This window comes from Girardinichthys multiradiatus, chromosome 21 (genome assembly GCF_021462225.1).
Source record: "Girardinichthys multiradiatus isolate DD_20200921_A chromosome 21, DD_fGirMul_XY1, whole genome shotgun sequence".
Classification (NCBI taxonomy): Eukaryota; Metazoa; Chordata; class Actinopteri; order Cyprinodontiformes; family Goodeidae; genus Girardinichthys; species Girardinichthys multiradiatus.
The window spans coordinates 8,578,828-8,606,263 of NC_061813.1; the positions used below are offsets into that span (position 1 = coordinate 8,578,828).

The 27,436-nt window shown below is 40.6% G+C and overlaps 1 protein-coding gene across 1 annotated transcript; it reads left to right on the forward strand.

Annotated features, from left to right (window-relative positions):
* Nucleotides 1-228: 228 nt before the first annotated feature.
* On the forward strand, nucleotides 229-25,886 carry LOC124857698 (kinesin-1 heavy chain-like). The gene is made up of 26 exons (XM_047349070.1): nucleotides 229-752; nucleotides 5,140-5,227; nucleotides 5,316-5,389; nucleotides 6,457-6,561; nucleotides 6,645-6,693; nucleotides 6,796-6,851; nucleotides 7,101-7,188; nucleotides 8,861-8,985; nucleotides 9,063-9,167; nucleotides 12,183-12,328; nucleotides 12,594-12,742; nucleotides 14,155-14,357; nucleotides 14,599-14,667; nucleotides 14,857-15,063; nucleotides 15,160-15,303; nucleotides 16,989-17,177; nucleotides 17,371-17,488; nucleotides 20,331-20,386; nucleotides 20,473-20,582; nucleotides 20,666-20,767; nucleotides 20,855-20,915; nucleotides 22,051-22,122; nucleotides 24,068-24,169; nucleotides 24,257-24,464; nucleotides 25,077-25,188; nucleotides 25,328-25,886. Exons 1-26 carry the CDS (start codon nucleotides 627-629, stop codon nucleotides 25,332-25,334), a joined length of 2,871 nt encoding a protein of 956 aa, XP_047205026.1. The 5' UTR covers nucleotides 229-626; the 3' UTR covers nucleotides 25,335-25,886.
* The last annotated feature ends 1,550 nt before the right edge of the window (nucleotides 25,887-27,436 follow it).

Consider the following 27,436-nt stretch of genomic DNA (forward strand, 5'->3'; position numbering starts at 1 on the left):
CTCTTATTAAGGTAATGTAATAATTATTTTTATTATTATATAATTGTGTCATGGCTGAAAAGAGGCCTTGGGGGACACAACAGATCGGAGATTAAAAATAACTTCTTTTATCAAGCCTTTTTTAGTTTAGCTTTATACAGCCTAAAAAGCCATGTGATTGTTCTCTGCACAGAAGGACATGTGCTCTGCGTCTTTAGTTCTGCCCTCTAACAGTTTTAACTCTTTTATAACACAGCCAGTGCATGCAGTCACATCCAGACACTTCATTTCATTAGAAACACAGAATCCTTTAAAGCTCTGTCTAATCTTTCTGAAGGCTTTGAACTACTGGTCGCTTTTTGCTGATGGACTGTATCATTTGGAGGGATTTTATTCTTAACATTTAAGACTGTTAATGTTAAGACTAATGTTTTCCTTTTTGCCTCAGCTGAGTGGTAAGTGCCAGCTGGAGGAGCACCAGTGCTCAGATTGTATTGAAAACTCTCTTTAGTTTTTTTCGTTGTGAGAATCGGTGCTGAGTTCTCCTCCAGGATCCTCCCTTTCAGCTGAGCAGCAGCTTTACTAGAGGTGCAGCCTCCCCTCCTGTGGCTCTGTGAGGCTCCATCCATCCATCCACTGCGGCGGACATGGCGGACCCCGGGGAGTGCAGCATCAAGGTGGTGTGCCGCTTCAGGCCGCTGAACAGCTCCGAGGTGGCCCGGGGGGACAAGTACATTCCCAAGTTTATAGGGGATGACTGTGTGCAGATTGCGGTGAGTGTGTGCAGGCCCCTTAAGCAGATAAGGACATTTGTCAGCGAGTTGTTGACAACAGAACATGTTTTGTGAACGTTTTGTAAAGTTACAATTTCTATACATAGGCTATTTTTCACAAAAAGAACTGTTAGGCCTCACATTTGAAGGGCTGTGGTGGAAATGCTTCATTAAATTACTTAATCAACAATCCATTATTGAGACGTTTGATTTATTATTATTTAATATTTACAAATGATTGTCACCAGTTGTTGAGGGGAGATGTTTTTGCTGTGATGGTCGAGCATTAGACCGAGGTTGGCAGATTCTCCCTAACTAACTGTAAAACACAACCACAGTCAACATGTTGTCAGTATGCCTGCTATAATGCTGAAATGCATGCATTTCAAACTCCCACAGTTTGTTACTTTAGAACCAAAACCTTTATTGTATTTTAATGGGAATTGCTATGATTTCCCAACATAAAGTAACACATCACTGTGAAGTGGAATAAAATGGTAAATGGTTTTCAAAACTTTTTACAAAAACAAAAGATCTGCAGTGTGCATTTTTATTAATTCTCTTTCATTCAGATACCCCTAAATTAAATCAACTGTGACCAACTGCCTTCAGAAGTCACCTGGTTGGCAAACTGTCTCTAACTGTTTAATTTAATCCTGCTGTTCTGTGAAGGCCTCAGAGGATATCTGGAGAACATCAATGAACAAACAACAGCATGAAAATAAAGGAACAGAGGAGGCAGGTCAAAGAGAAAGTTGTGGAGAAGTTTGAAGAAGAGTTAGGTTACAAAACAATATCCCAGGCTTTGAACACAATTGAACACTTTTCCAGATCACCATCTAAAAATGTGAGGGGCTGCCAACCTACTAAAACATGGCCGTCTAGTTATAAACAGGGTGGGCAAGGAGAACACTAACCAGAAATGACCCAAAATGAACCCATGGTAACTCTGGAGAAGCTGCAGAGATCCACAACTCAGGTTGGATAATTGCTTGTGCACTCCACAAATGGGGGATTTTTTTTTTTTTATCATTGCAAAGAGAAGGCTATAAAATGTTCTGTTTAAAGACCACCACAAGTCATTTCAGGGACACAGAAAACATGTGGAAGAAGGTGCTCTGATCAGATAAGACCAAAGATGAACATTCTGACCCACAAACAGAACACTTTTGTATGACCTCCTTGTACATACAGCCAGTTGTACTAAGCAATGGTTTCAATCAAAGCATATGTATGTTAGAATGGCCTAGTTGAAGTCCAGACCTCAATCCGAGTGAGACTCGTTGACAAGAAAATTACTGTTCAAAGGTGCTCTCCAGCCTGTCTGATGGATCTTGAGCTATTTTGCAAAGAATTGGCAGAAATCTCAGTGTGTAGATGTGCAAAGCTGGTAGAGATGTACCTGAAAAACTGCACCTAGAAATGGAGCAAAAGATGATTCTATGAGGTATTGACTCAGGGGGCTAAATACACATGGTCACAGTTTTATTTCTAAAAAAAACTTAAACCATGTATAATGTTTATATTGTAGTACATCCACTTTTTAGTTTAGTCTAAAATCTATGTAACATACATTGAATTTTATGGCATAAAGTGACTAAATGTGGAGAAGGTCAAGGAGTATGGATCGTTTTGCAAGGTACTGTACACTGTTCATTTAGTATTTCTATTTGTTCTTCCTCAGACCTCAAGTAGGTGTTTTTAATGTTCTTGGCAATTCAGCATATGATCCATCCTGTCATTGACAGGTTGTGCCACCCTTCTGATAACTAACAACCTGTGTGAGGTCATGATACAGGATCTCTATCAGATTTAAGTCCAGAGCATGCCACTCCAAAACCTTAATGCCATCCAGAGATGGACTTGCTGCTCAGCGTTGTATCATTATGCTGCTCCTTAGCACAAGCACGCTTGAGCTTAAAGTCACAAACTAGTGGTCGGACAACCTCCTTTACGATTTTTTGCTAGAGAGTTGAATTTACGGTTCCTTCAATTGTCTTGAGTCGTTCAGGTCCTGAAGCAGCAAAGCAGTTCCAGACATTAAGCTACTGCTGCTATGTTTGACTGTAGGTTGTCTGTTTTTTTTCTTTTTCAGAAAATTATTTTATTTCATGTAACAGCAGGAACACCTGCTGCAATGTTCCACTTTGGACTCTTCAGTCTATAGAATATTTTCCCAAAATTATAGGGATTATCAAGATGTTTTTGTGTTATTTTAGGTCTGAAGTGGTTTTAGCCTGGGAACTCTACGATGGAGGCCATTTTTGGCCAGTTTCTTTATTGTTGAATCAGGAATCCTGATCTTATGAAGGAAGTGAGGCCATCAGAGGTTTAGATGTTCTATTTTTTGTGACTTCCTGAATGGATTATTGCAGTGCTACTGGAGTAATTTTGGTAAAGGGAAGTTTGGGAAGTTTCACCAATGTTCTATATTTCCTACATTTGTGGATGATGGCTCTCACTGTTGTTGTCTGGAGTCCTGTAGCCTTAGAAATGTGTTTGTTTCTCATGTGTTGTTGAATTTCTTTAAATTGGGACACCGTGTGTTGTTTTTGGATAGGGTTTTCCCTTAGTAAATGAAAGAACTATTTGTATTTCCAGACATTAAAACATGTTTGATTACCTGAAACAGATTAAACAATGGCAAAGAAGCAAAACGAGTATTTGATTTTGCAGCATCAACACAGTTTTAAAATAGCCCGTGGTATTACTGTACATACAGCCCACAAAACATCTTTGATGCTTGTCTTTGTCCTTTTTGCTGTGTTTTTCAGTTACTCCTGTCAGAACCTTTTCTCCTCTCCTGGATTGGAAGGACATCCTGTATGTTCAAACTTGTATTTATGTTCTGATTAAATGTGCTCGTATCATTCGCACGACCACAACAGAAGCACATTTGCAATGGATGGATTTTATCTTCGCCTCAAATACAAGAAATAGCCAACCATGGTATAAAGAGGTAGCTCAGGCCTCCACAACACTAATACTTTATATGCTTTTTTTCCCCCGATATGCAAACACGTGTGATTTTCCTATTACTGTAAACTTAACCTTTTACAGAACTTATTTTGTTGTCATGTTTGAACAGAATCATAATTTGTGCAATATTAGAATGCTTTATTGAAGGAAATTAGAGATAAACCCTGCTATGGCTAAATATTTCAATGTTTCTTTATGCTTGGATCCTTGGAAACTTTGTTAAACAGATGCTTATTTTTAGAAGTTTATTTCAGTAATTTAATTCAAAAGCAAAACTTATATTACTGTATGGATTCATTGCACACACAATCATGTATTTCAGTAGTTTATCTGTTAATCTTAAAGATTTGGATCTACAGTTAATTCAATGCAAACTGCAGTTTCTCTGAAAACTAGATTATATAGGACTAATAAAACCAATATTACAGTATTTTATTCAGAAATGTTGGCCTGCTGAAAAGCATGCTCATGTTCTGGTCAGAATATGCCCTCAATTCTTGATCATGGCTCTTTTTGCATGCATTACTGTATCAATGCTGTGTGGCCTGAAGAAACTCAGCTTGTAACTCTGCTGAAGCTTTGACTCCTAGTTATTTTCCTCACAACTCTGGAAGGGGCTTTGCTCACAATCTTCTCTAGGTTGCATATTTTTTCTACCCCAGCTGTTCCACATTTTTTCTTTCCACTCAACTTTCCATTGATAGCACCCAGAACTTGCTTGAGGAGGGTGTCAGTGACTGTCTGCTGGACATCTGTCCATTCAGCAGTCTCACCCATGATCATGCAGCCCATAACATGGGCTACTCATGTTAACTCTGGAGATACCATGGGAATAGATCCCCATCTAGGCTGGAAGAATAAATTGAAGTTGGACTACTATTAAGTATGTAAGTATGTAAGAAAGGGAAATCGTGTATTATTTTGGGTGGTGGTGCTATAATTAGCACTGTTGCCGTTCAGCTAGAAGGTTCGGGGTTCAAATCATGGCCTGGGATCTGTCTGCAGGCAGTTTGCATCCCCTCTTCTTCCATGCATGGGTTCTGTTAAGGTACTTTAGTTTCTTCTCACACCCCATAAAACATGACTGTTAGGTTAATTGGTCTCTCTAAATTGCCCTTGGGTACCAGTGTGTGTGTTGCCTGTCCTAGGTGTGTTTTTGGTTGTGTCGAAATGTGAAAAAGTTCAAAGGGTGTGGATAATTTTGTAGGGTACTGTAAAAAATATTGTGCATCTCTAAACTTTTGCATCACACTTACCCAAACAGTATCTAGAGCTAACATTTCATAGTAATGAAAAACAAAACTCTCCCCTGCTGATGTGACTTGTTAACATGGAATGACTTTACATGGAGTTACGATGGTCTCTTTCCATGTTGTTCCTCACTTCATCCTCTCTTTTTGGCTACCAGGGTAAACCGTACCACTTTGACCGTGTGTTCCAGTCCAACACAACTCAGGTCCAGTTCTACAATGCTGTGGCCTTGAAGATCGTCAAAGGTAAGCCCTAGTATTAGTAGAACACAGTAAAGTCTTGCATATTCAAGCTCCACCCTCAGTACTGAATGGGTTTTTATAAATGTTGCAGATGTGCTGGAGGGTTACAACGGGACAATATTTGCTTATGGGCAGACGTCTTCTGGCAAGACACACACAATGGAGGTAATGCAAACCGATGTTTGATACGGTGTTGTAAAAGATAGTTGGCCCACTGCTAGTTTCTCCTGTTTTTGCTATTCTTGCCCCACTTAAATGTCTGAGATCGTCCAATAAATTTCAATATCAGACAACGATAGCCTGATTAAATACAAAAAGCGCAACAGATGAGAAACAAATTCATTGACATCTATCGGTCCGGAAATCTGGAAATGGCGACCATGGTCATTTCTTTGGTTTTAGGACTCCAGCGAGTAACTATATGAGCCACTGTCCATAAAGAAAACATGGAACACTAGGGAACCTTCTCAGGTGTTTCCAACCTACCAAAACTCCAAGAGCAGCAACTCATCCAGAAGATCACATCAGAACCTAGAACAACATCCAAAGCACTGTAGGCTTCACTTGCCTGAGTTAAGGTTAGGGTTCATGCTTCCGTGTGAAGAAAGATACTGAGCAAAAATGGCCTCCATGAGGGTCAAAGCCACTGCTGACCAAGAGGAACACAACTCACATATCAGAAAGACATCTTAATGATCCTCTAGACATTTGGGAAAATATTTTGTGAAATTATGAAACTGAACTAGAACTTTTGGAAAGGGGTGCATCCTGTTACATCTGGTGTAAAGCTCACAACAGTGTTTCAGAAAAACATAATCATACTGACAGAGAAACATGGTGGTGGCAGTGTGATGATCTGGGGCTGCTTTGCTCCTTCAGGACCTGGGTAATTTGCAATAGTTGATTGAACTCTGCTCCAAAAGAAAATGCTGAAGGAGACTGTGGTCAACAGCTCGTGATCTAAAGCTCGAATGCATTTGAGTCATGCAACAGGACAGTGACCCAAAGCACACCAACAGGTCAACTTCTGAAGAAGGGTTTGAATGGCCTTTTCTTTTAACAAATGAAATCATTTTTTTAAATCAGCATTTTATATTCACTTATGTTTGTCTGTGTCTGATATATTACAACATTTAAGTGTGACAAAAAAGCAAAAACAGAAAAAATCTGTGGGGGCTAAAGATTCTGTCATCATTTCTAACTTATATTTTGTTCAATATTTCCATTTGAAGGGGAAACTTCATGACGCAGAAATGATGGGAGTCATTCCTAGAATTGTTCAAGATATCTTCAACTACATTTACTCCATGGATGAGAACTCGGAGTTCCACATCAAAGTATGTAATCGCCCAGCCAAGCAATCTGGAGCTCACTTGTACATAAGTGGTAAAGGTTCTCTTATAGCGCTTTTGTTTGGCAGGTTTCATATTTCGAAATCTATTTGGACAAAATCAGAGACTTGCTGGACGGTAGGTATTTGGATTCCTTGTGTGCTCTTTTAATAAGCTTTCATCTTCTGATGCAGACAGCACATTAACTGCAGGCATGTTGAATTTGACTTTTCTGTACAGTAACCAAGACAAACCTTTCAGTGCATGAAGACAAAAACAGGGTGCCCTTTGTCAAGGTGAGACGTCTCCTATCAGTGTGTTTGATGCTGCCCTCAGCGATTAATAGTTCAGCATTTATCTGATCAGATGATAAACATTAACAATACTGAGAAGATGAATTAATGAGGTCACTTTTTCTCCGCTTTTTCTGAGACTGTGCACCATGTCATTGTCTCTCTGTGAGTCATGTCTTCCTCTGTGTGGCCCTTCATGCTGTGCAGTGGGTGAACACAGCGTCTCCTTGTGATGTGCCTTTGTGTCCGCAGGGATGTACCGAGCGTTTTGTGTGCAGCCCTGAGGAAGTAATGGATGCCATAGATGAAGGCAAAAGCAACAGACACGTGGCGGTCACAAGTGAGTTTGCACACTGAGTTCCTTCACAACTGCTGGTTCTCATGGGTTTAGCCTCAGAGAGTCTCCTGACTGCCATCACACTCAACGCCAAGCCGCTGCCTCCGCTCGCTCCCACAGTCTTGATTCTTTAACTTATTCAGACCTGTCATCAGTTGTTGATTTGTAGAGCTGAACTGTTCTTTTAGATAAAAAATGGAATGTAAATCATGCCTGGCCAAATTATTCATGCCCCTGCAACTTTAGACATTTTGTCATGTTATAACCACATGCTTCAATCTTTTTTATTCGGATTTATGTGATGGACAAATGCAAACTAGTGTGTTATCGTTGCTAAGGAAAATATTCCCCACAGCATGATGCAGCCACCACCCTATTTCACAGTGAGGGGGTGTGTTCAGTGCAGTGTTAGTTCTCCACATAAAGCGATTTAAAAATATTAAATAAATATTTAAGGATTTGATCCAAATGCAACTCTTAATCCTAATTTCAATGGCTGCTGCAAAATAATACTTCATAGTAGCACACATTTCAAATCATATGTGGTCTGAACTAATGAAGCCCTTTGATCAGTTGCATCAGGTGTGGTTAAGATGGAACACCTCAAATACCTGGTCTGTTGTTAGTAATGTTTCATGGCATGTAAAGTTCAGAGAAGGCATCATTGTCTCGATACAAACAAGTAAACGGATACAAAAAGTCAGCGCAGACCCTGAATTTTCCACGAGACCCAGTTGGAAGCTTAGCTCCTTAGTTGAAGAAGAAGTGGCTACGCCACCTAGTGGCAGAAAGATGAAACTATCAGTTTCCATATAAAGAGAACACACAAAACGCTGAAGGCCCCCATGCCAGAAGTCAGCTCCAATTTGCTAAAAACTTTATAAATAAGTCAAACAGGTTTTTGGATTCTGTTTTGTGGAGTGATGAATCAAAACTGGAACTAAACAGGCCTCTGGATCAGTGATATGTCTGGAGGGGGAAGAATGAAGCATGCTCTGAAATGAACACCCCACCTACAGTGAAGCAAAGGGGTAGCTCAATGATGCTCTGGGACTTACTCTGGCACTGGGAAAACTACAGCGTATGGAGGGTAAGGTGTTTTCAATGGAGTACCAGGAAATCCTGGGAGAAATATGCAGTCTGTGAGGCAGCTGAAGCTTAGACATTATTGGTAAATAAAACAGGATAAAGATGTATGCCTCTCACCAAGGCCTGTTTTCAAAGAAAATCCTGGGAGATACTCAAGTGGCCTTTATAGTCACCTTGACTTAAACTTTATTGAAAATCTCTAGTAGGATTTTAAAACGATTGTTGTGATAGGCAAACCTAAAAATATTATTGAAGTAGATGCCTTTGCCAATGAGGAGTGGGCTACAATGCCTCAGGAACACTGGCAGAAGCTGGGGTCTGGCTATGTATCACATTTACAAAGTGCTGTTCAAGATGCTTGTCATGAAAGGGTTGAATAAGTTTGAGACTGCAGAAGTCAATAAAAGAAACATTTTGGGTATAATGTAAAGAAACCACTTGAATATTTACAGTATATTGTCGAATGTATCTGTCTACTTTTACATGTACATAAACTTTGATGACATCCTATTCTTAAACTATAAGGTCAAATTTGTTCTGGATGATGCTCAATTGACATTTGTGAGCTTTTGTCTGTGCACCTCAGACATGAATGAGCACAGCTCCCGGAGTCACAGCATCTTCCTCATCAACATAAAGCAGGAAAACACTCAGACTGAGCAGAAGCTGACCGGCAAGCTGTACCTCGTTGATCTGGCTGGGAGTGAAAAGGTAAGACTCCTCGATTCATGTATTCTTCTTCTATTCTTATTACTAATGTGCATGTGTAATGTTTGTTTTATTCAAAGGTGGGAAAAACCGGAGCAGAAGGCACAGTTCTGGATGAAGCAAAGATGATCAACAAGTCTCTTTCGTCGTTGGGTAACGTGATCTCTGCCCTGGCCGAAGGCTCGGTGAGACAGCTCAGACAGCAGGAAGAGTAGGAATCCTCCCATGAGAAGAAAATGGCAGCATAATGGTCAAAATAAATACTATGAGCCTATACTGATACATGATAATCATTCTTCAGAGCTAGCACATAGCAGCCATTAGTACAATTACACTATCTGACATTAGATGATCATGCCCATTGTTCCTCAAAAAATGGATTTTTACATCTTGAACCTTTTCACATTTTGTGTGTCTGGGGTTGCTGTCCAGGTCAAGCTACACCCCTGTCTCAAATCCTTTGCAGCATCTAACAGGTTTACTTCCACGATTGCCTTGTATTTAGCTCCATCCACCTTCCTTTCTACTCTATCCAGCTTCCCTGTTCCTGCCTAATGGGTATGGTGTTCAAGGTTATGTCCAGTGTTAGTTTTCCTTCACACACAGCACCTACTTCCACATGTTTCCGGTGTCCCGTACATGGCTTGTGGTAAACTGAAAATGGGACTTCCCATGTCTTCTTTTCATACAATGGCTTTTATCCTTCTGCACTTCCATTAAGGGCAGATTTGTGGAGTGCACAAGAGATTCACCTGAGCTATGGATCTCAGCAGCTCCTCTAGAGCTATCCTGGGCCTCTGTCTGCTTCTCTGGTTTATGCTTTCCTTGCCTGGTCTGTCAATTTAGGTGGACTATCATGTTTTGGTAGGTTTGCAGTTGTGCTTTACACTCCATTTCCATATGATGGATGAACAGAGCTCTGTGTGGTGTTCTAAGCCTGGGATATTGTTTCAAAGCCTAACTTTGTATTAAACTTCTTGACAACTTTCTCAATGACTTGTCTGCTGCGTTCCTTGGTCTTCATAATGTTGTTTGTTCAATGATGTTCTCCAACAAACCTCTGGAGCCATCACAGAACAGCTGGATTTATACTGAGATTAACACAGTTGGCTGAACTGGATTTTATTTAGGGGTATCAGAGTGAAGATTTTTATTTGTAAATAAAATGAAACCATTCTTCAACTTTATTAAAGTGTCTGGTATTAATGTGACGAAATGTGAAAAAGTTGAGGGGATATGTGCAGTCCAGTGAAAATGTATTTGCCCTTCTCAAGATTTCTTCTATTTTTGCTTTCTTGTCACATCTACACATTTCAAGTCAAACAAATATGGCAAAGACAACCTAAGTAAATACAAAATGTTGTACTGAAATAATCATTTCATTTACTAAAGGGAACAAAACTATCCAAACCAACCTAGCCCTATATGAAAAGTAATTGCCTCCTAAATACTCCTAAGTGACGGTGCCACCATGGTGGCAGAAGCTATCATCTAGTGTTTGCTATAACTTGCAATGAGTCTTTTACATCACTGTGGCCCACTTTTCTTTCACATTTTCAATTCAGTCCCATCAGAAGCTTTTTGACCATGGACAACCTGAGATTTAAGTACAGACTTTGACTAGGCCAATCAAAAAAACGAATTTAATCATTTCAGCCATTCAGACATCATTGCGCTGCTTACTTAACCAAAGTATGCTTGATCACTTGCTCGGTCACAAACCTATGGCCAGACAGTATCCATGAAGATGTTATGATTGAGGGTGGAATATAAGGTTCCATCAATGATATAACGGTTTTCTGGTCCTAAAGCAACAAAGCAGCACAAGACTACCGCCTTGTTTGTCAATTAATATGATGTGCTTTTTCCAGAATGGTGTAAGGTTTAATGTAATGGGAGGCCAGCCTTCTGTAAATTTTCACTTTTTCTCGTCAGTCCAAAGAAGATATTACAAAAAGTCTTGGGGATCATCAAGATGCTCTTTGCCAAATGTGAGACTGGTCTACCTGTTCGCTGTCAGCAATGGCTTTCACCTCGGATGTCTCCCAAGGAGGCCCTTTTGCCCAGACTCTTTCTTTGAATCATGAAAACTCTGAGTTAGATCTGACATTTATTTTCTTAGTTCTTATGTGACCTCCTTGATGAGTAGCTGAATAATTTTGGTAGATCTCTCTTTCTGTGTTTACTCTATTTGTGGATAATGGCTCTGATCACGGTCTGCTGTCTCATAGCCTTAGACATGGCATTGTAACCCTGTGCAGACTGATAGATGCAATGACTTTGTTCCTTATCTGTTGTTGAATGTCTTTAAATCAGGGCATAATGTGTTTTTTTTTTTTTTTACAATCATTTTGTTGACTTCCTTTTGTCAGAGAGATTTTATTTAAGTGATTTCTTGATTCTACAGGTTAGATAGTAACAAGGCCTGGGTGTGAAAATAAACTCAGCTGTCCAAACATTGGGTTAAATACAGTTCGTTCATGATTCAACAAGAGGGCAATTGTATCGTCACACAGGGCCAGGTTGGTTCGGAAAGCTATTTTTCACTTCATGAAAAAAAATCATGAGCTAAAAACATCTGAAACATTTAGATTTGACGACAAAGCAAAACCTGAGGAACTCTGTAAAAAGGCAAATTCATTTTTAGGCCCTTTACTTTGCATGGCACAGTATTTTGTAGGGAACCACCAGTTTGTTTTATGTGTTGGTTTAAAGACCAGACATTCGGGCGAGGCACTGGTGGTGCAGAAGGTTAAGCGACCCATATACAGAGGCTCTAATCCTCGATGTGGCCGGTTTGAGTCCCGGCCCTAGCAACATTTGCTGCATGTCTTCCCCCTCTCTCCACCCCCATTTCCTGTCTGCCCACTTTTAACAAAATACTGTAAAATAAGGCCACTTGTGCTGCAAAACAAATCTTTAAAAAAAGACCAGACTTTCTTGTTAGATGGGTCTTTCCATGACTGTAGCTATCAATGACTTTTTGTAATCTTGATAACAAACGTCATCTGAGTTTAGTTCAAAGGGTTTATTGTAACTCCAGCTAAACCACCTTCCAATGTGTTAAGACACACGGAGGTGTTTCTTGACATAATTGTTATTACTTGTGTTAGAAAATGTATGTAGCCTAAATTACCTCCACATAAAACATCAAATAAAGCCCAACAATTATAGCTATTTCATATTCCATTCTCTGCCAGAGCTACGTACCATATAGAGACAGTAAGATGACCAGGATCCTGCAGGACTCCCTGGGAGGAAACTGTCGGACAACCATGGTCATCTGTTGTTCACCTTCTGCGTTTAATGATGCAGAGACCAGGTCGACTCTGCTGTTTGGACAAAGGTACACACACTTGTGTGTTGAGCAGCATTGTTTTCCTCAACATGTAAGAAGGTGCTTTGGAAAGATGGTAGGGATATGAATTTTGGGATAGATTTAGCAAGAAATAATATTCTGGATAATAGTGCTATACTTTTTCCCTTCCCCTAAGTATTGCCATGCCTAAACACCTTACAGAACTATATCATTCACAGGTTTAGCATCTCACCCACACATTATGAATAAAAGCTGTGAAATGCCAATGACTTTCCTACATCTGACTCAACAGGGCAAAGACGATCAAAAACACGGTGAGTCTGAATGTTGAGCTGACTGCTGAGCAGTGGAAAAAGAAGTGGGAGAAGGAGAAGGAGAAGAACAAGACTCTAAGGACCACCATCACCTGGCTGGAGAATGAGATCAATCGCTGGAGGAATGGTGAGGGCCAGCAGCTCCAAAACACACTTTACTGTTTATGTGTTGTAAATCCGGCTGTTGGTGTGTGAAACAGGGGAGTGAGAAGAAGTCAGGATTTATTTAAATTTCCTGCATTTCTGTGGTTTTGAAAAACTACACTCTAAGAATTTTTAGGTTTAAGTAACCCAGTCTGATGAACCTTACCATACTTTGAAAGGTATACAGATGAAGATTTGCTCACACCGGTATGAAGCTTCCAACTGTGCATAGCATTCAAGCATCTTTGAGATGGAGTCAGGGCATCATCAGGGAGCAAGAGGAAAGCTGTGATGGGCCCACAGAGTTGCAGTGGACTGTTACACTGCAGTTCTGTAAGATCTGTCAGGATATTTGCAGGTGCTCCCCACATCAAACATGAATGGATTACAGAGCAGTTGCATGCTATTCTTGCGCCTTAGAGACATTGAACGGCATGCCGACTTGGAAAAAAATGGGGTTGAGTTGGTTTGTCATTTACTGGCAACACGGAAAATCCAGCAAGTCTCCTGCATCTGACTGTCTAACCAGCACAGTTTATTTCCATGCTTTGAACCTTGAGTACATCTTGCAGTGCATTATAGGATATGTAGTGTGATTTGTGTGGCACTGGTCTTGACCCTGACATGTCCGATCTGAATCTAGCTATTGAGTATGCAAATGAGCAAAATATATACACCAACAGACATCAGTGGTATGCGTAGACAACCTTTGCTGGTTTGATGCGAATTCTGAACAATAGTCTATTAGGGGTTAACTCTTTGACTAATACCAGGAAATAAAACAATGACGGTATTTTATTGAGGAAAAGAAAATGACGATAATGATGAAGGCAGGCTTTAAAAGCTCAGTCAGAGAGACAACACATGTGGCCTATCACACTGTGCCTGGGCCACCATTATTTAAGCATGTTTTAAAGATGAAGTAGAGGTTGTAATAAGAAGTCTAGACTTAATTTGCATTATTTTATGCTTTTACTCGAACATATTTGCATTCTTCAAGAGGACTGCATACAGTTTTATACATTGATATATTACGAATTGTGAAAGTTACATTGTGTACTTGTTATCTATAGTGTCCCACAATACTCAAGGAAATTGTGTGTTTAATTTATAATAGTTAATAGTTCTATTTATAATAGAACCCAACATTCGGGTTAAAAAATGTACCAGTAGACTTTAGAGTGTAGAGGGAGAAGCTCTTCGGTCATGCACACAAGATATTCTTGTCAATGCATTCCAGAGCTGAGTCACACACTGGTTCTGTTTTTGACCCAAAAGAAAGAATCCTTTGTTTTCATGTTAGCAGTCTCAAAACACAGCTGAGAATGGATATAAATATAATTTTCTGAAATGATTTCAGAATCACTCAGTTTATGTCTCTGCTGCCTTCTGCAGGAGAGATTGTTCCCGTGGAGGAGCAGTTTGACAAAGAAAAAGCTAAAGCTGAGGTGGTGGCCCTGGATGCTGTGCTCAACAACAATGATAAGGCAGCACCTAAACCTTCCCTGGGCAGCCTGCCTGGAGTGGCTCTCACAGGTGCAGAGAAAGAGAAGTATGACACAGAAAGGGCCAAGCTCTACAAGGAGCTGGATGACAAGGTAACAGTTTTGTGTCACTAGGTGTCTATGACCCATATAAAACATTTTTATGACCATTAGTAAAACAAAGCCTATCTTATTGCATAATATGACATGATTAGCAAAGAGTGCAGCATTTCTTTTTGACAGCAGATGTCGCAGCTGTTTATCTGTTAAGTAACAGGCTTATAAAAATGATTGAATGACTTTTTTATTTATGTCTTTTTGCCCACCCTTCATCTCATCCTTTTCCTCTCTCCAGGATGATGAGATCAACCAGCAGTCCCAGGAGGTGGAGAAGCTGAAGCAGCAGCTGCTGGACCAGGAAGAGGTGATGCCACTGTCTCTCTGCTCTGCCTCTCCTGACTCAGTCTGAATCTTGAGAACTGGTTATTAGTGAGACCCTGGTTGTGATTAGGAATATCATTACTTCACAAAAATGTTATTAATACTCCCCTTATTTGCATCTGTTTCTAAACCCAATCACATCACAGTGAACATCTTTTTCCTTGTACACCAGCTGTTGGAGTCCTCCCGCAATGACCATGACACATTGCAGACGGAGCTGAACAGACTGCTGGCTGAGAACGAAGCCTCCAAGGAGGAGGTTAAGGAGGTGCTGCAGGCACTGGAGGAGCTAGCCGTCAACTACGACCAGAAGAGTCAGGAAGTTGAAGACAAAACGAAGGAGTTTGAGGCGCTTAGCGAGGAGCTGAACCAGAAGTCTGTAAGATAGTTAAAGCTCAGATGTTTGGAATCTGGTCCATGCTGTGACTACTTTTACACATACTTGCTTTAAACGAGTGCTTATCTCCATCCTTAGAGCTCCCTGGCCTCCATTGACTCTGAGCTGCAGAAGCTGAAGGAGATGGCCAACCACCAGAAAAAGAGGGTCACTGAGATGATGTCTTCCTTACTTAAAGACCTGGTTGAGATTGGCATTGCTGTGGGAAGCAATGACATGAAGGTGCCTCTCTGCGTCTTGTCCTACTGGTACCTGCTGTGCAACAGTTTTCAAATCCTTAAATGTTTTCATATTACGACAACAAACCTGAATGTATTTTATAGAGATGTTATATGATAGACCAACAAAGAATCCATATTTCAAACCACTTTTTGCTACAGTTATAGCTGCAACTCTCCCATAGTAGTTCTGGCTGTATGTTTAGGATCTTTGTCCTGCTAGAAGGCGAACCTCTGGCCCAGTCTCACGTCCTTCACAGACTCTTATAGTTCCACCAATCTTCCCAACAATTCTAAGAGCTCCCCTGTCCCTGCTAAAGAAAAGCATCCTCACAGCATAATATAGCCACCACCAGGCCCCATGGTATGTTCTTCTTTTACGTTTGCTGTGTCCCTACATAGCTTGATGCAAAATGCAAAAGAGACTTCTTAAGGCTTCCTTTCTACTCTTTCATAAAGGCCAAATTAGGCCCTGTCAACAACCACCTGAGCTGAGGACCTCTGGCACTCCTCCAGAGTTGCCATGGGCCTCTTTACTACTTCTCTAAATACTGCTCTCTGTACCCACGCAGCCAGTTTAGGTGGATGGCCATGTCTTGGTTGGTTTGGACTGATGTAGCACATTATTTCCAGCTCTTCTAGGAATCAATGACACAGAGCTGGTCTCTGGTTACAAACTGGTTACTTTCTGAAGGCAGTTGTTTACTCTAGATTAGTTTTTGGGTATAAGAGTAAAGGGAGCTCAATGCAAATTTGCTTACATTTTTAAGATTTGCATCTGTAAAAGAAAAAAATTAATAAAACCATGATCATCATGTTCCTTTGCAGTTATGCTTTGTGTTGATCTATAGCATAAAATCCCAATAAAACACTGTAGTTTGTGGTGTTAATGTGACAGAATACAAAGAAGTTTAAGGGCTATGAATACTTTTGCAACGCATTGTATTTCCTAGACCACAAGATGGCGCTCCTTTAATATGTTTCATGCCTTTCAGTTAGTTCACTTGTAGCTCATTTAACATTACCAGATATTTGATCTGGTAATGTTAAATGACGAATCATCTGGCCAGAACTGCAAATAGCAATTGATTACCATGGAAAAGGCTGAAGGGCCAGGCAACACACTAAAAAACCTTAATGTAATGCCTAAAACAAAACACTGTTCACAGCAAAGGCAGAAATAAACTGATGATTTATGTTCCACATTTTCATCTGGAAATGACTCCATTAACACTCATTGATGTAAGAAGAAAACAAGAACAGATGATAATGATATATCTCGCTTAAATTGATTAGATAAGTATGTTTTTATGTTTGAGAGAAACTGGTTTTCTACCTTTTCCATTTATCTAAAAGCTGAAATATTCAGGGGTATCAGACAGAAGCACAGGCATAGGCATGATTGAGACATTTAATGTTCAGAGTGTTTGCTACTAACTGTTGTTATCTCTTAGTCATCTGTAGGTTATATCAGACGAATGTTGCACAAGCTCAAGTACCTGTGATTCTGGAGTTTGTTATAGACAATATGCAAAATCTTTATCTGCGGTGGAGATAAGACAAACCTTTCACATCGGTTATAACAACACTGCTGCTGCTGCTTCTGCTCTCCTGCCATCAGAATGCATGTCAATTAATGGTACCCCACATACATCAAAGCTACAATGTGCCGTTTTTATAACCACTCAGCAACAGGACAGCAGCGGTCTCATTGACGAGGAGTTTACAGTGGCCCGGCTCTACATCAGTAAGATGAAGGCTGAGGTGAAGACCATGGTGAAGCGCAGCAAACAGCTGGAGAGCAGTCAGGTCGAAAGCAGCCAGAAGCTGGAGAACACAGAGAGCGTTCTGACTGCCTGCCAGCTCCGCATCTCTCAGGTAACTGCTGCTGAATTCATCCACAAGCACACATGCTGTCAATATGGTGACAGATGCTCCATTCGGATCATTTGGTTGTATGTCAAACAGCTGTTTAACAAGTGAACAGCTGTCTGCAGATCTAACATTCTTCATGTGGGCAAGCATTCATGCAGACTATTTGTGTTGTTTCTCCTCTCCTGTTGGTGTCCAGTATGAAGCTAAGATCAAGTCCCTGACAGACAGCCTCCAGAATGTGGAGCACAAGAAGAGACAGCTAGAGGAGAATGTGGACCTTCTGAATGAAGAGATAGTCAGAGTCAGAGCTGAGGGTGAGCATGATCAAAACCGGTGCTGGGTAAACCTAAGGTGTGCTAGGCTAACTTTAAACTAATTCAACTCTTAGATTTTGATAGTTTGTGTAAAATCACAAACCAGAAAAATGTACCCTGTCTCTATAACCCCTTACTTAAAGTAAATTTGGGTAATTCTTTCTTAGAAAGACAAACATTTGGTCTTGATGTAAGAAGTTAAAATCAAATAAAGCTTTATCCATATGGAAAGGGTAATGTGCAAAAAAATATAGGTTCACCAAAAAGTACAGTAGCATGAGCTTTTGAAAACAAAAGGGGCCAAGCAATCAGCCCTGGGAATACCTTTTCTCTACTGAGCTGAACTAAGGAGCCGAACTCATTAAGTGATGAAAAACCAGCCAAAAAGCTAAGAGTCAAGCCTTTGATTTTTAAAAAAAGACTAAATTATGATGTCCAAATTCTTTAAGCATCTGAACCAAGAAATGACATTTGCATAAACGGGAGCTGGTTGAAACATACGAACATTAGTAGCCACTCAAGACCAAAATAAGATGTTAGCAATCCTTTTTAAATAACAATGTATTTATCATTTCAAGACATCCACACTGAAGTTCCCTTATCGACTTCTAGAACTGCTATATTTAGTGATGACATAACAAATTTAAAGATGGTTCTTGATCTACTAAAATTAAACTTGAGCCAGTCTTTTCTCTCTGCACTCATTAATCACCTTAACAATTCCAGTCTTTTAAACTAGATTGCAGCCTGTGTAAAGTTCCTTCATTTATTGACACTACAGTTTTCCAGATTTCTTAGAAACATATTTTAAAAATACATTTGATGCATGGTATCCACATGGGTGTAGAGTACATCTTTGTCTTCTCTACTATCACCAAAGTAAATGTGATATTTTGATATAGTTTGCTAGAGCTTTAATACGAACAGTGTGTGTTGGTAAATGAAACTAAGATTGACGCCAAACTCCCCAGGTTGTAAACAAGGAATGAATATGTGGACAAGTACTTCGTGTATGGTGAAGGATCTGTGATGCTGTGGGGCTGTATCTTTTCCCAAGACCCTGGGAACCTTGTTAGTGTGCATGGCATTGTGAACTCCTTAAAATAACTGGAAAATGCAGTACAGACCAAAAGTTTGGACACACCTTCTCATTCAAAGAGTTTTCTTTATTTTCATCACTATATAATGTATATATAAACTATAATATTGTAGCTTCACACTGAAGGCATCAAAACTATGAATTAACACATGTGGAATTATATACTGAACAAAAAAGTGTGAAACAACTGAAAATATGTCTTATATTCTAGGTTCTTCAGAGTAGCTGCTCCGCACACTCTTGGCATTCTGTTGATGAGCTTCAAGAGGTAGTCACCTGAAATGGTTTTCCAACAGTCTTGAAGGAGAACCCAGAGATGCTTAGCACTTGTTGGCCCTTTTGCCTTCACTCTGCGGTCCAGCTCACCCCAAACCATCTCGATTGGGTTCAGGTAAGGTGACTGTGGAGGCCAGGTCATCTGGCGCAGCACCCCATCACTCTCCTTCTTGGTCAAATAGCCCTTATACAGCCTGGAGGTGTGTTTGGGGTCATTGTCCTGTTGAAAAATAAATGATGGTCCAACTAACCGCAAACCGGATGGAATAGCATGCCGCTGCAAGATGCTGTGGTAGCCATGCTGGTTCAGTATGCCTTCAATTTTGAATAAATCCCCAACAGTGTCACCAGCAAAGCACCCCCACACCATCACACCTCCTCCTCCATGCTTCACGGTGGGAACCAGGCATGTAGAGTCCATCTGTTCACCTCTTCTGCGCCGCACAAAGACACGGTGGTTGCAACCAAAGATCTCAAACTTGGACTCATCAGACCAAAGCACAGATTTCCACTGGTCTAATGTCCATTCCTTGTGTTCTTTAGCCCAAACAAGTCTCTTCTGCTTGTTGCCTGTCCTCAGCAGTGGTTTCCTAGCAGCTATTTTACCATGAAGGCCTGATTCACACAGTCTCCTCTTAACAGTTGTTCTAGAGATGTGTCTGCTGCTAGAACTCTGTGTGGCATTGACCTGTTCTCTAATCTGAGCTGCTGTTAACCTGCGATTTCTGAGGCTGGTGACTCGGATGAACTTATCGTCCGCAGCAGAGGTGTCTCTTGGTCTTCCTTTCCTGGGGCAGTCCTCATGTGAGCCAGTTTCTTTGTAGCGCTTGATGGTTTTTGCGACTGCATTTGGGGACACTTTCAAAGTTTTCCCAACTGTTCGGACTGACTGACCTTCATTTCTTAAAGTAATGATGGCCACACGTTTTTTTACTTAGCTGCTTTTTTCTTGCCATAATACAAATTCTAACAGTCTATTCAGTAGGACTATCAGCTGTGTACTGTATCCACCTCCTGCACAACACAACTGATGGTCCCAAAGCCATTTATAAGGCTTGAAATCCCACTTATTAAACCTGACAGGGCACACCGGTGAAGTGAAAACCATTTCAGGTGACTACCTCTTGAAGCTCATCAACAGACTGCCAAGAGTGTGTGGAGCAGTAATCAAAGCAAAATGTGGCTACTTTGAAGAACCTAGAATATAAGACATATTTTCAGTTGTTTCACACATTTTTGTTCAGTATATAATTCCACATGTGTTAATTCATAGTTTTGATGCCTTCAGTGTGAAGCTACAATATTCATAGTCATGACAATAAAGAAAACTCTTTGAATGAGAAGGCGTGTCCAAACTATTGGTCTGTACTGCATGTTGGACTGTAAAAGTAAATAGATCCACAGTTTCACCAGATTTTACCATTTTAGTGAAGTATGTGCAAATTTGTTTATTTTGTGTCTTGTCAGAGAAAGTTAATGCCATGGAGAAAGAGAATGAGATCCAGTCGGCTAATGAAGTCAAGGTATTCTATGTCACTAAGCTGACAGTTCTTAAATCAGCTCAGACACATGACAGCATGTAAACGAGTGCTTGCATATATGTGTCCAGGAGGCTGTGGAGAAGCAGATCCAGACTCACCGTGAGGCCCATCAGAAGCAGATCAGCAGCTTGAGAGATGAGCTGGACAGCAAAGAGAAGCTGATCATGGAGCTGCAGGAGTAAGACAAACTCCTGTATAAACATCTCGCTCTGCCATGAGAATGCGTGAACCTGTGCTGATTCGTTCATGCGGTCTGCACAGTTCTAACCAGGAGATTGTACTGGAGCAGGAGAGGCTGAAAGTGGAGCATGAGAAGCTCAAAACAGCTGACCAGGAGAAGAGCCGCCAGCTGCAGGAGCTCACGTACAGCTTTATATTTATTCACAAGGGAACCTGTTACTAGAAGCAGGTGCACATGATCATATTAACAACCTGATTATTGTGCTGCAGGTTGCTGCAGGACAGACGGGAACAGGCCAGGCAGGACCTGAAGGGACTAGAGGAGACTGTGGTCAGTTATTTTCTCAATTATTAAAAGTCTCTCTGCAGCTAAAGGGGTGTGTTCACACTAAGGATGAAACAATATCTATTCACTCAGTACACATTCATAAGTAATCTGACAGGTAATCTGTCAGTCTCGTTTTCATCTAAGCAAAGCACACACTCATCCATCCCTCTATGGTCTTTACAGTCTTATGCATTCAGGGTGCAGGGGAGTTGGTGGTTATCTCCAGTCGAGAGGCTGGGTACTCTCTGAGACAAACTGCCAGTCAATCACAGGGCAACACAGAGACAAATGAAACAAATATTCAAAGACACGCTCATACCTAAGGGAATTTAAGAGAGACCAATTAACTTAACAGTTGGATTGTAGAGGAAGCCGGAGTACCGGGACAGACCCCATGCATGTACGAAGAGAACATGCAAACTACGTGTGAAAAGGTCCCTGCTGCAAGGCAACAATGCTAACTACTGTGCGAACCCAAAGCACACAGTTCCAGTTATAGTTTAGCAAACTTCACATTTACATATGTGGTGGTAGGACAAAAAAAAGGCATTTTTTTCAGGCAACGTTCCCAAGCAACCCGTTAGTGTGTAGACAGTATCTAGTGGTTGTCATAGAGACCTGGTGACCCCAAGATGCCACTCTTTGCTGCAGTGAGTGTTGGAGTTTTTTGGCCAATGCCTAGGAGTAAAGGGCCTCTGTATCACGTAATGTTTATACACCATAGAAACAGGAAGTCTAATCCAATTTTTTTTTTAAACGATCAACTTAAAAGATATATAAGACTAAATCAAAATATTTCGTTACATTTATTTAAAGGGATTGTTACATGTAACAATAAAAATTGCCACTGGAGCTCTGTCAATGTTAAATTTTTGCTTCTGAAGAAATGTTATAAAACTATTGCTTTGATTTTTGATTTTTCAAAAATTGTCAGTTTGAGATTATGTTGCTGCAACAAAAGATGAAAAAATGAAAAAGATGAAATTATGTTACGGGTTTCTGCACGTTTAGTAGAGCGGCCAATAAATGTGTGTGAATATTGAGAACAGGTTACTGACAATCAAGTCAATCGTTCTTAGAGGTCCATTTAAAAGTTAAAAGTGAGGTAATATTTTTTCTCTCTCTCTCTCTCTCTTAGGCTCGGGAGCTACAGACACTTCACAGTTTGCGGAGACTTTTTGTGCAAGATTTATTCAGAAGAGTAAGAAAGGTAGAATTCGTTATTTTGTCTTTCATTTTTACAGTAAAACATGTTCTTTAAAAAATTATTTTCAAGTAATAACTATCATCATTGATTAGATCACTGCGTTTACCTGAAAAGAGTCAAACATCTTCAGATTTTGTACATCAGCCTGCTGTGCTCTGCTTAATTTGCATCTTGATGATTTTTTTATGAATCCAGGGAACACAACAGACAGCGTTTGTGATAAGTAGGCCATCTGATTCTTCAAAGGTAGCGGATGAAAATTAGGGACCCGAGGATCTGCAGCCCTCAGCCTGAGGCTTGATTAAATAAAAAAGGCACATCCAAGCTTTTCCTATAACTCACAGAAAATGCAAATCTCCTACTAATCATGTCATTTAGCCTTAGATTTAGTGGGACTTTTCTAGGCTCAGTGTAATTGGATATAGTGTCTGTGAATAAGTTTTCTTCCAGGATGGTCCTGTATTTACCTGTATCCATCTTCTCATCAATTCTGACCAGATTTCCTGGAAAAGCATTCCCACAGCATGATGCTGCCCTCCCCTTGTGTCACCATGGGAATGGTGTGTTCAGGGTTTATGGGGAGTGTTAGTTTGCCTCATATAATATATTGCACATAGATTTTTTTCCACATGTCTGCTGTGACCTCTAAATGGCTTGCGGCAAACAGCAAAAAGGATTTGTTATGGTTTTTTATCAGCAATAGCTTTCTTCTTGCCATTTTTCTATAAAGGGCAGATTTGTGGAGCGTATAACTAATGGATGTCTTGGACCTGCGTTTGGGTTTGGGGGCATGTGTTCGATATCTGTGTTCTGGTTGGGGGTGGCCCTGTGGTGAAATTCATGTTGGGGTTCATGGGGAGTGGGGGGTTCATGGGGTTGAGATTGGAATTAATTAGGGGGGTTGTGACTGTTTCGTCCTGGGATGGCTCTGATTGGCGGGCTTGTTTGGACCAGGTAGATCCCTCTTTTGTTTGTGGCCCCCTCTCTGGATGGGGATGGGGGTCGTTGGGGGCTGGGGTCGGAGTGGGGGGTCGGGGTCTGGGCCGGGGTTGTTCTGGTTCGGGCTGTGCTGGCAGTAATATGGGCTGGTGCTGGGGATGGTCTGCCCATCTCCATCCGGGAATGAAGGGAACCATATTCTGGGTCTGGGGGCTGGTTGTCCCTCTGGAGTATCGGTACTTGGACCTGGGAGTATAGAGTATGTATGGGTAGTGTGAGTGAGTGTACGACATCTGTTGTTGTGTGTCTTTACGGTGGGTGTGTGTGAGTGTTTTTATGTGTACACATGAGGGTGGGAATGTGTGATTGTGACTGTGTGTGCATGATTTTGTATCGTTTTGGGTCTTGGGCTGCTCCCACTCCTGGATTAGCTTAGGCCCCCCATCAAATGTTGGGCCTATTTCCACTCCCGGTGGTTGCTTGCCGGGGCCTGAGCCCCCTGGTTCTAACGGGTCTCTGTTTGTGGTTGATGTGCCTCCCAGGACCCTTTGGATGTCTGCGGCTCAGCTCCGTGTCTGTCTCCAGACAGGGGGGTGCAGGGGTGGACGTCTGTGGCCCCTCACACTCGCTATTGCATATTTTTATGGATAATTTTCCTTTTTGCCTGACCTCTCTCCTTCTTTCATTTTTTTTCCCTTTTCATTTCCGTCTCCGTGTCCATTGCAATTGAAATAATCCCAAAGCACTTTCTATTAAAATGTTTTTTATATATATCAAGCAGAGCATTATAGCCTTAGCATCACTTGTGAAAGTAAATCTGTTGGGCTTCTTCTTACCACTCAGACAACAATTTTGAGTGCTACTCTGCTGAAAAAAAGAAAAAGAACAAAAAGAAAATACTTTGTTATTGTAACGTCGAAATAGGTGGAAACGTTAAGGGGTTTGAATGTTTTACCAAAGCACTGTAAAAATCAGGTTAAAGATAAAGCTCTTTGCTCTGCTTGGACAGAATGGGCAGGACTTAGATGATGCAGAAGTCAGTGCTGCTCAGAAACAAAAGATTAGCTTCCTGGAGAGCAACCTTGAACAGCTCACCAAAGTTCACAAGCAGGTAAAACACACAAGATCCCCATTTGAGCTCCTCATATAAGTTGTCTCCATCATTAGAACCTTTTGTCTCAAAGCTCTCCTTTTGCAGCTGGTGCGAGACAACGCCAGCCTTCGCTGTGAGATCCCCAAAATGGAGAAGCGCCTTCTTGCCACAGTGGGGAGGGTACAAGCACTGGAGGCCGCACTAAAGGAAGCCAAGGAGAGCGCGGCTCGTGAAAAGAAGCGTCATGAGGAAGAGGTGGAGCGCATAAAGGATACGGTCAAACCCAAAAATATGGGCAGGAGAGCTTCTATAGGTAGGTGAAAACAAGGTAATAATATGGTAATATTTTGATCAGCAGGCAGGGAATACAGTAAGGTAGCCGACAAAGGTAGTAGGTCTGTCAGGGTCAGGTAAACGGAATTTAATTCTGAAGCTGGAGTAAGGAATGTCACATCTTTTAATTTGTCAGCAAATGTAGCTTCTCTTTGGATCCCCTCTGTGACTTTTTCTGCAAATAAGCAACTCACAAAACAAACAACTTGTCAGATGAAACTTCTCCTAGAATATCCTAAAAAAAAAAAAAGCAAAGCTTCTATTCAGATGCACCAATACTTTTTCCTGGTGCTTAATACTTCCGTCACTCTATCTGTGCATGAAGAAGACAGTAAAACGTGACAGTGACGAAAGTAACGCCCTTGCACAGTAAGACACTGTGAATTCTACATCCCTCCACCCTATTGCACACACCATACTAAAAACAATTGTATCATAAGTGACTGGTGTTACTTACCTCATGATTAGATCTGCATAAAAACTGGCAGCAGCAACAACATGCAATAGGAAAGGTTTAAAAGTATCTCTAAATGACTAATCTCTTGATTAGTAATTGTATTAATGAGACATTTTTTCTTTTTGTCAAACCTAGTGAAACCCATAAGACCAGGGCAGCTGCCTGGAGCATCTCCCTTGATTGGCATTAACAGGGCCCTTCTTCTCCAGAACAGCCAGTCTGATACCATTGGGGAGGACAACGACAGGTACAAGAAGGATGTATTAAGTACAATCACTCTGTGCTTCACTGTTGAAGAACTCTATTTTTCCCTTTAGTATTCCTTCAGTGTAGATAGGACCTTAGAAAGCATTGGTAATTTATTGTCCTTTTGTTTTACCTTACAGCAGCTAAAGATGAAGACAGACACCCAAACCTGACGCCAAGGCCTCAGCAGACTGAATTAACTCCGGAAGACTGCAGAAATATTCCAGTGTCAAAGCGTGTATATCATGTAAATTAAAGCTACTCTTTAAGGCTTTCACTAACAAGCTGCTAATGCAAACAAAGTTGTTACAACTGCGCAGCAAATTCTGCTTACGATGTAAGAACTTTGTGTTTTCTTTTCACTGGCACATTAATCAGCAGCTTGTAAAAGAAAGCGAGCCCACACTGCACCAAAAGCCTTGTATACACCAGATCCAAGAAGATGACAAACCAGAGAAAACAGCTGAAACAAGACTGTACAAGACTTAAATGTTTTTCACATGTTGCTTCTTTAATGTTGCTGATGTATTTCCTACTTGGCATTGTCTTATCTCCCCTTAAACACCACAGAATGTGCACTTTTCGGTAACAATGCTGTTGTTTCTGCAGATGTAGAAGCAGTCTTCTAGGGTGTTATCTTGTATACACTTTACCCTTCTTTCTCTCCTCTATTCTCTTCTCATCTCCCTTTATCTCTCTTGCCCCACCTCTCTCCCTTTTTTGCTTCTTTTTTCCTTTCAGTTTCCGTCTCTGTGTCCATTGCAAGTAAAATAATCTCAAAGCAGTTTCTAAAAAAAAAAAATAATAAATAAGCACCACAGACCGACAAACTACCAAATTCCTGATTTGACAGAGGTGGTCGGACTTGCTGATGACGACTTAATCACTTGCATTTTTTACCAGCATAAGGCTGTTACTTTCTCTCTTACATGTTCTAAAACAGGGAAGGGTGTACTTCATTTTTTATATGATGGTATTTTTTAGTCCCATGACTGTCTGTTTGTATGTTTCAAAGTTTACATACACTCATCACTGACATGAATGTCAGATTAATTCAGGTGATTAATTTGAACTCTTTTTTTCTCTAATCCAAATGGGGTTAAAAATATTTGCTTATATGTGTTTTAGCAGTATGCAAGGAGACCAGACAAATTTTTGTAGGCATCAACAAACTTCTGGCATAATCTAACTGGGTATTTGATTGATCTTTGTATCAGAAATAGTAGAACTCATTTAAATTGACTGGTTTTCTGGGACAGAGTTGGGCTTTAAGCATAGTCTATATGTCAACCAGGGGTTGAGGTTGAGGCTATTCCAATAGCTTGATGATTGCCTGCTTTATTAATTCTAAACCCAGTTTGGTTGTGTGTTTGAGGTCATTGTCCTGTCAGAACACGCAATCGTATCCAAGGTTCTAACATCTAGCTGTTGATTTGAAATAAAGACTCAAATCAATCCTCATTTTAATTTTTTCCATCCACTTTGTGTGATGTCCCAGTACCACTGATAGCAAAACAGACCCTGTGCATGATGCTACCACTCCCATGCTCAACAATTGGCACAGCTTGCAGATTTAATCTGAGCTTGAAGAGGTTGAATTTGTAGAAGGTGCTTCTTTGTTGGACGTCATGGTCTCGATCCATGTTGATGATTTCCATGGACAATCTAGGACTCCTTGAGTCTTCGTGGCTCTAGGACATTCTTAGACATCATGACAATTGGGTCAGCTAAATGAAACTAAGCAATCTATTGGGTTCTAACAGGACATCGATTCCAAACATATATTTATTCTGGTTTTGGAATGGTTAAAGCAGACAAACATTAGGCTCTTGGAATGCCCCCAACTTCAAGCCTGATACAAATTCATGGACAATACTTTATGGTGTCTCGCAACTTAGGGAAGATTTATCTCAATATTACCAGGTGTGTGAATATTTGAGGAAGGAAACAGTTCAAATGCATCATTAAAAGCCCAAAGATGAATATGATATTCTCTGCAGTAATGAGTACTAAACACTACGTCTGTGACCACATCTGACAAAGATTCCGATTTTTTTGTGCACCTAACAGGACCTGAACGACACAATGGATCAAAAGAATCCTTCATTTCCCAGTTTTTGTTGTTTTTTTCTTTTCTAAACATAAAAAAACTGAAATGTAAAAAACTCATATTGGTGGATTTATTTCCTTAAAGCATATCTTTAGAGTGAAATGTATTACTGTTTACTCTATTTTATTGTATTTGAAAC

Bases quoted from the DNA above. Each gene is read 5' to 3' on its own strand.
- LOC124857698 (XM_047349070.1), top strand. From the start codon at position 627: ATGGCGGACCCCGGGGAGTGCAGCATCAAGGTGGTGTGCCGCTTCAGG. The intron at 12,329-12,593 runs GTACACACACTT...CTGACTCAACAG, and splicing joins ACTCTGCTGTTTGGACAAAG to GGCAAAGACGATCAAAAACA. The intron at 17,178-17,370 runs GTAACTGCTGCT...GTTGGTGTCCAG, and splicing joins GCCAGCTCCGCATCTCTCAG to TATGAAGCTAAGATCAAGTC.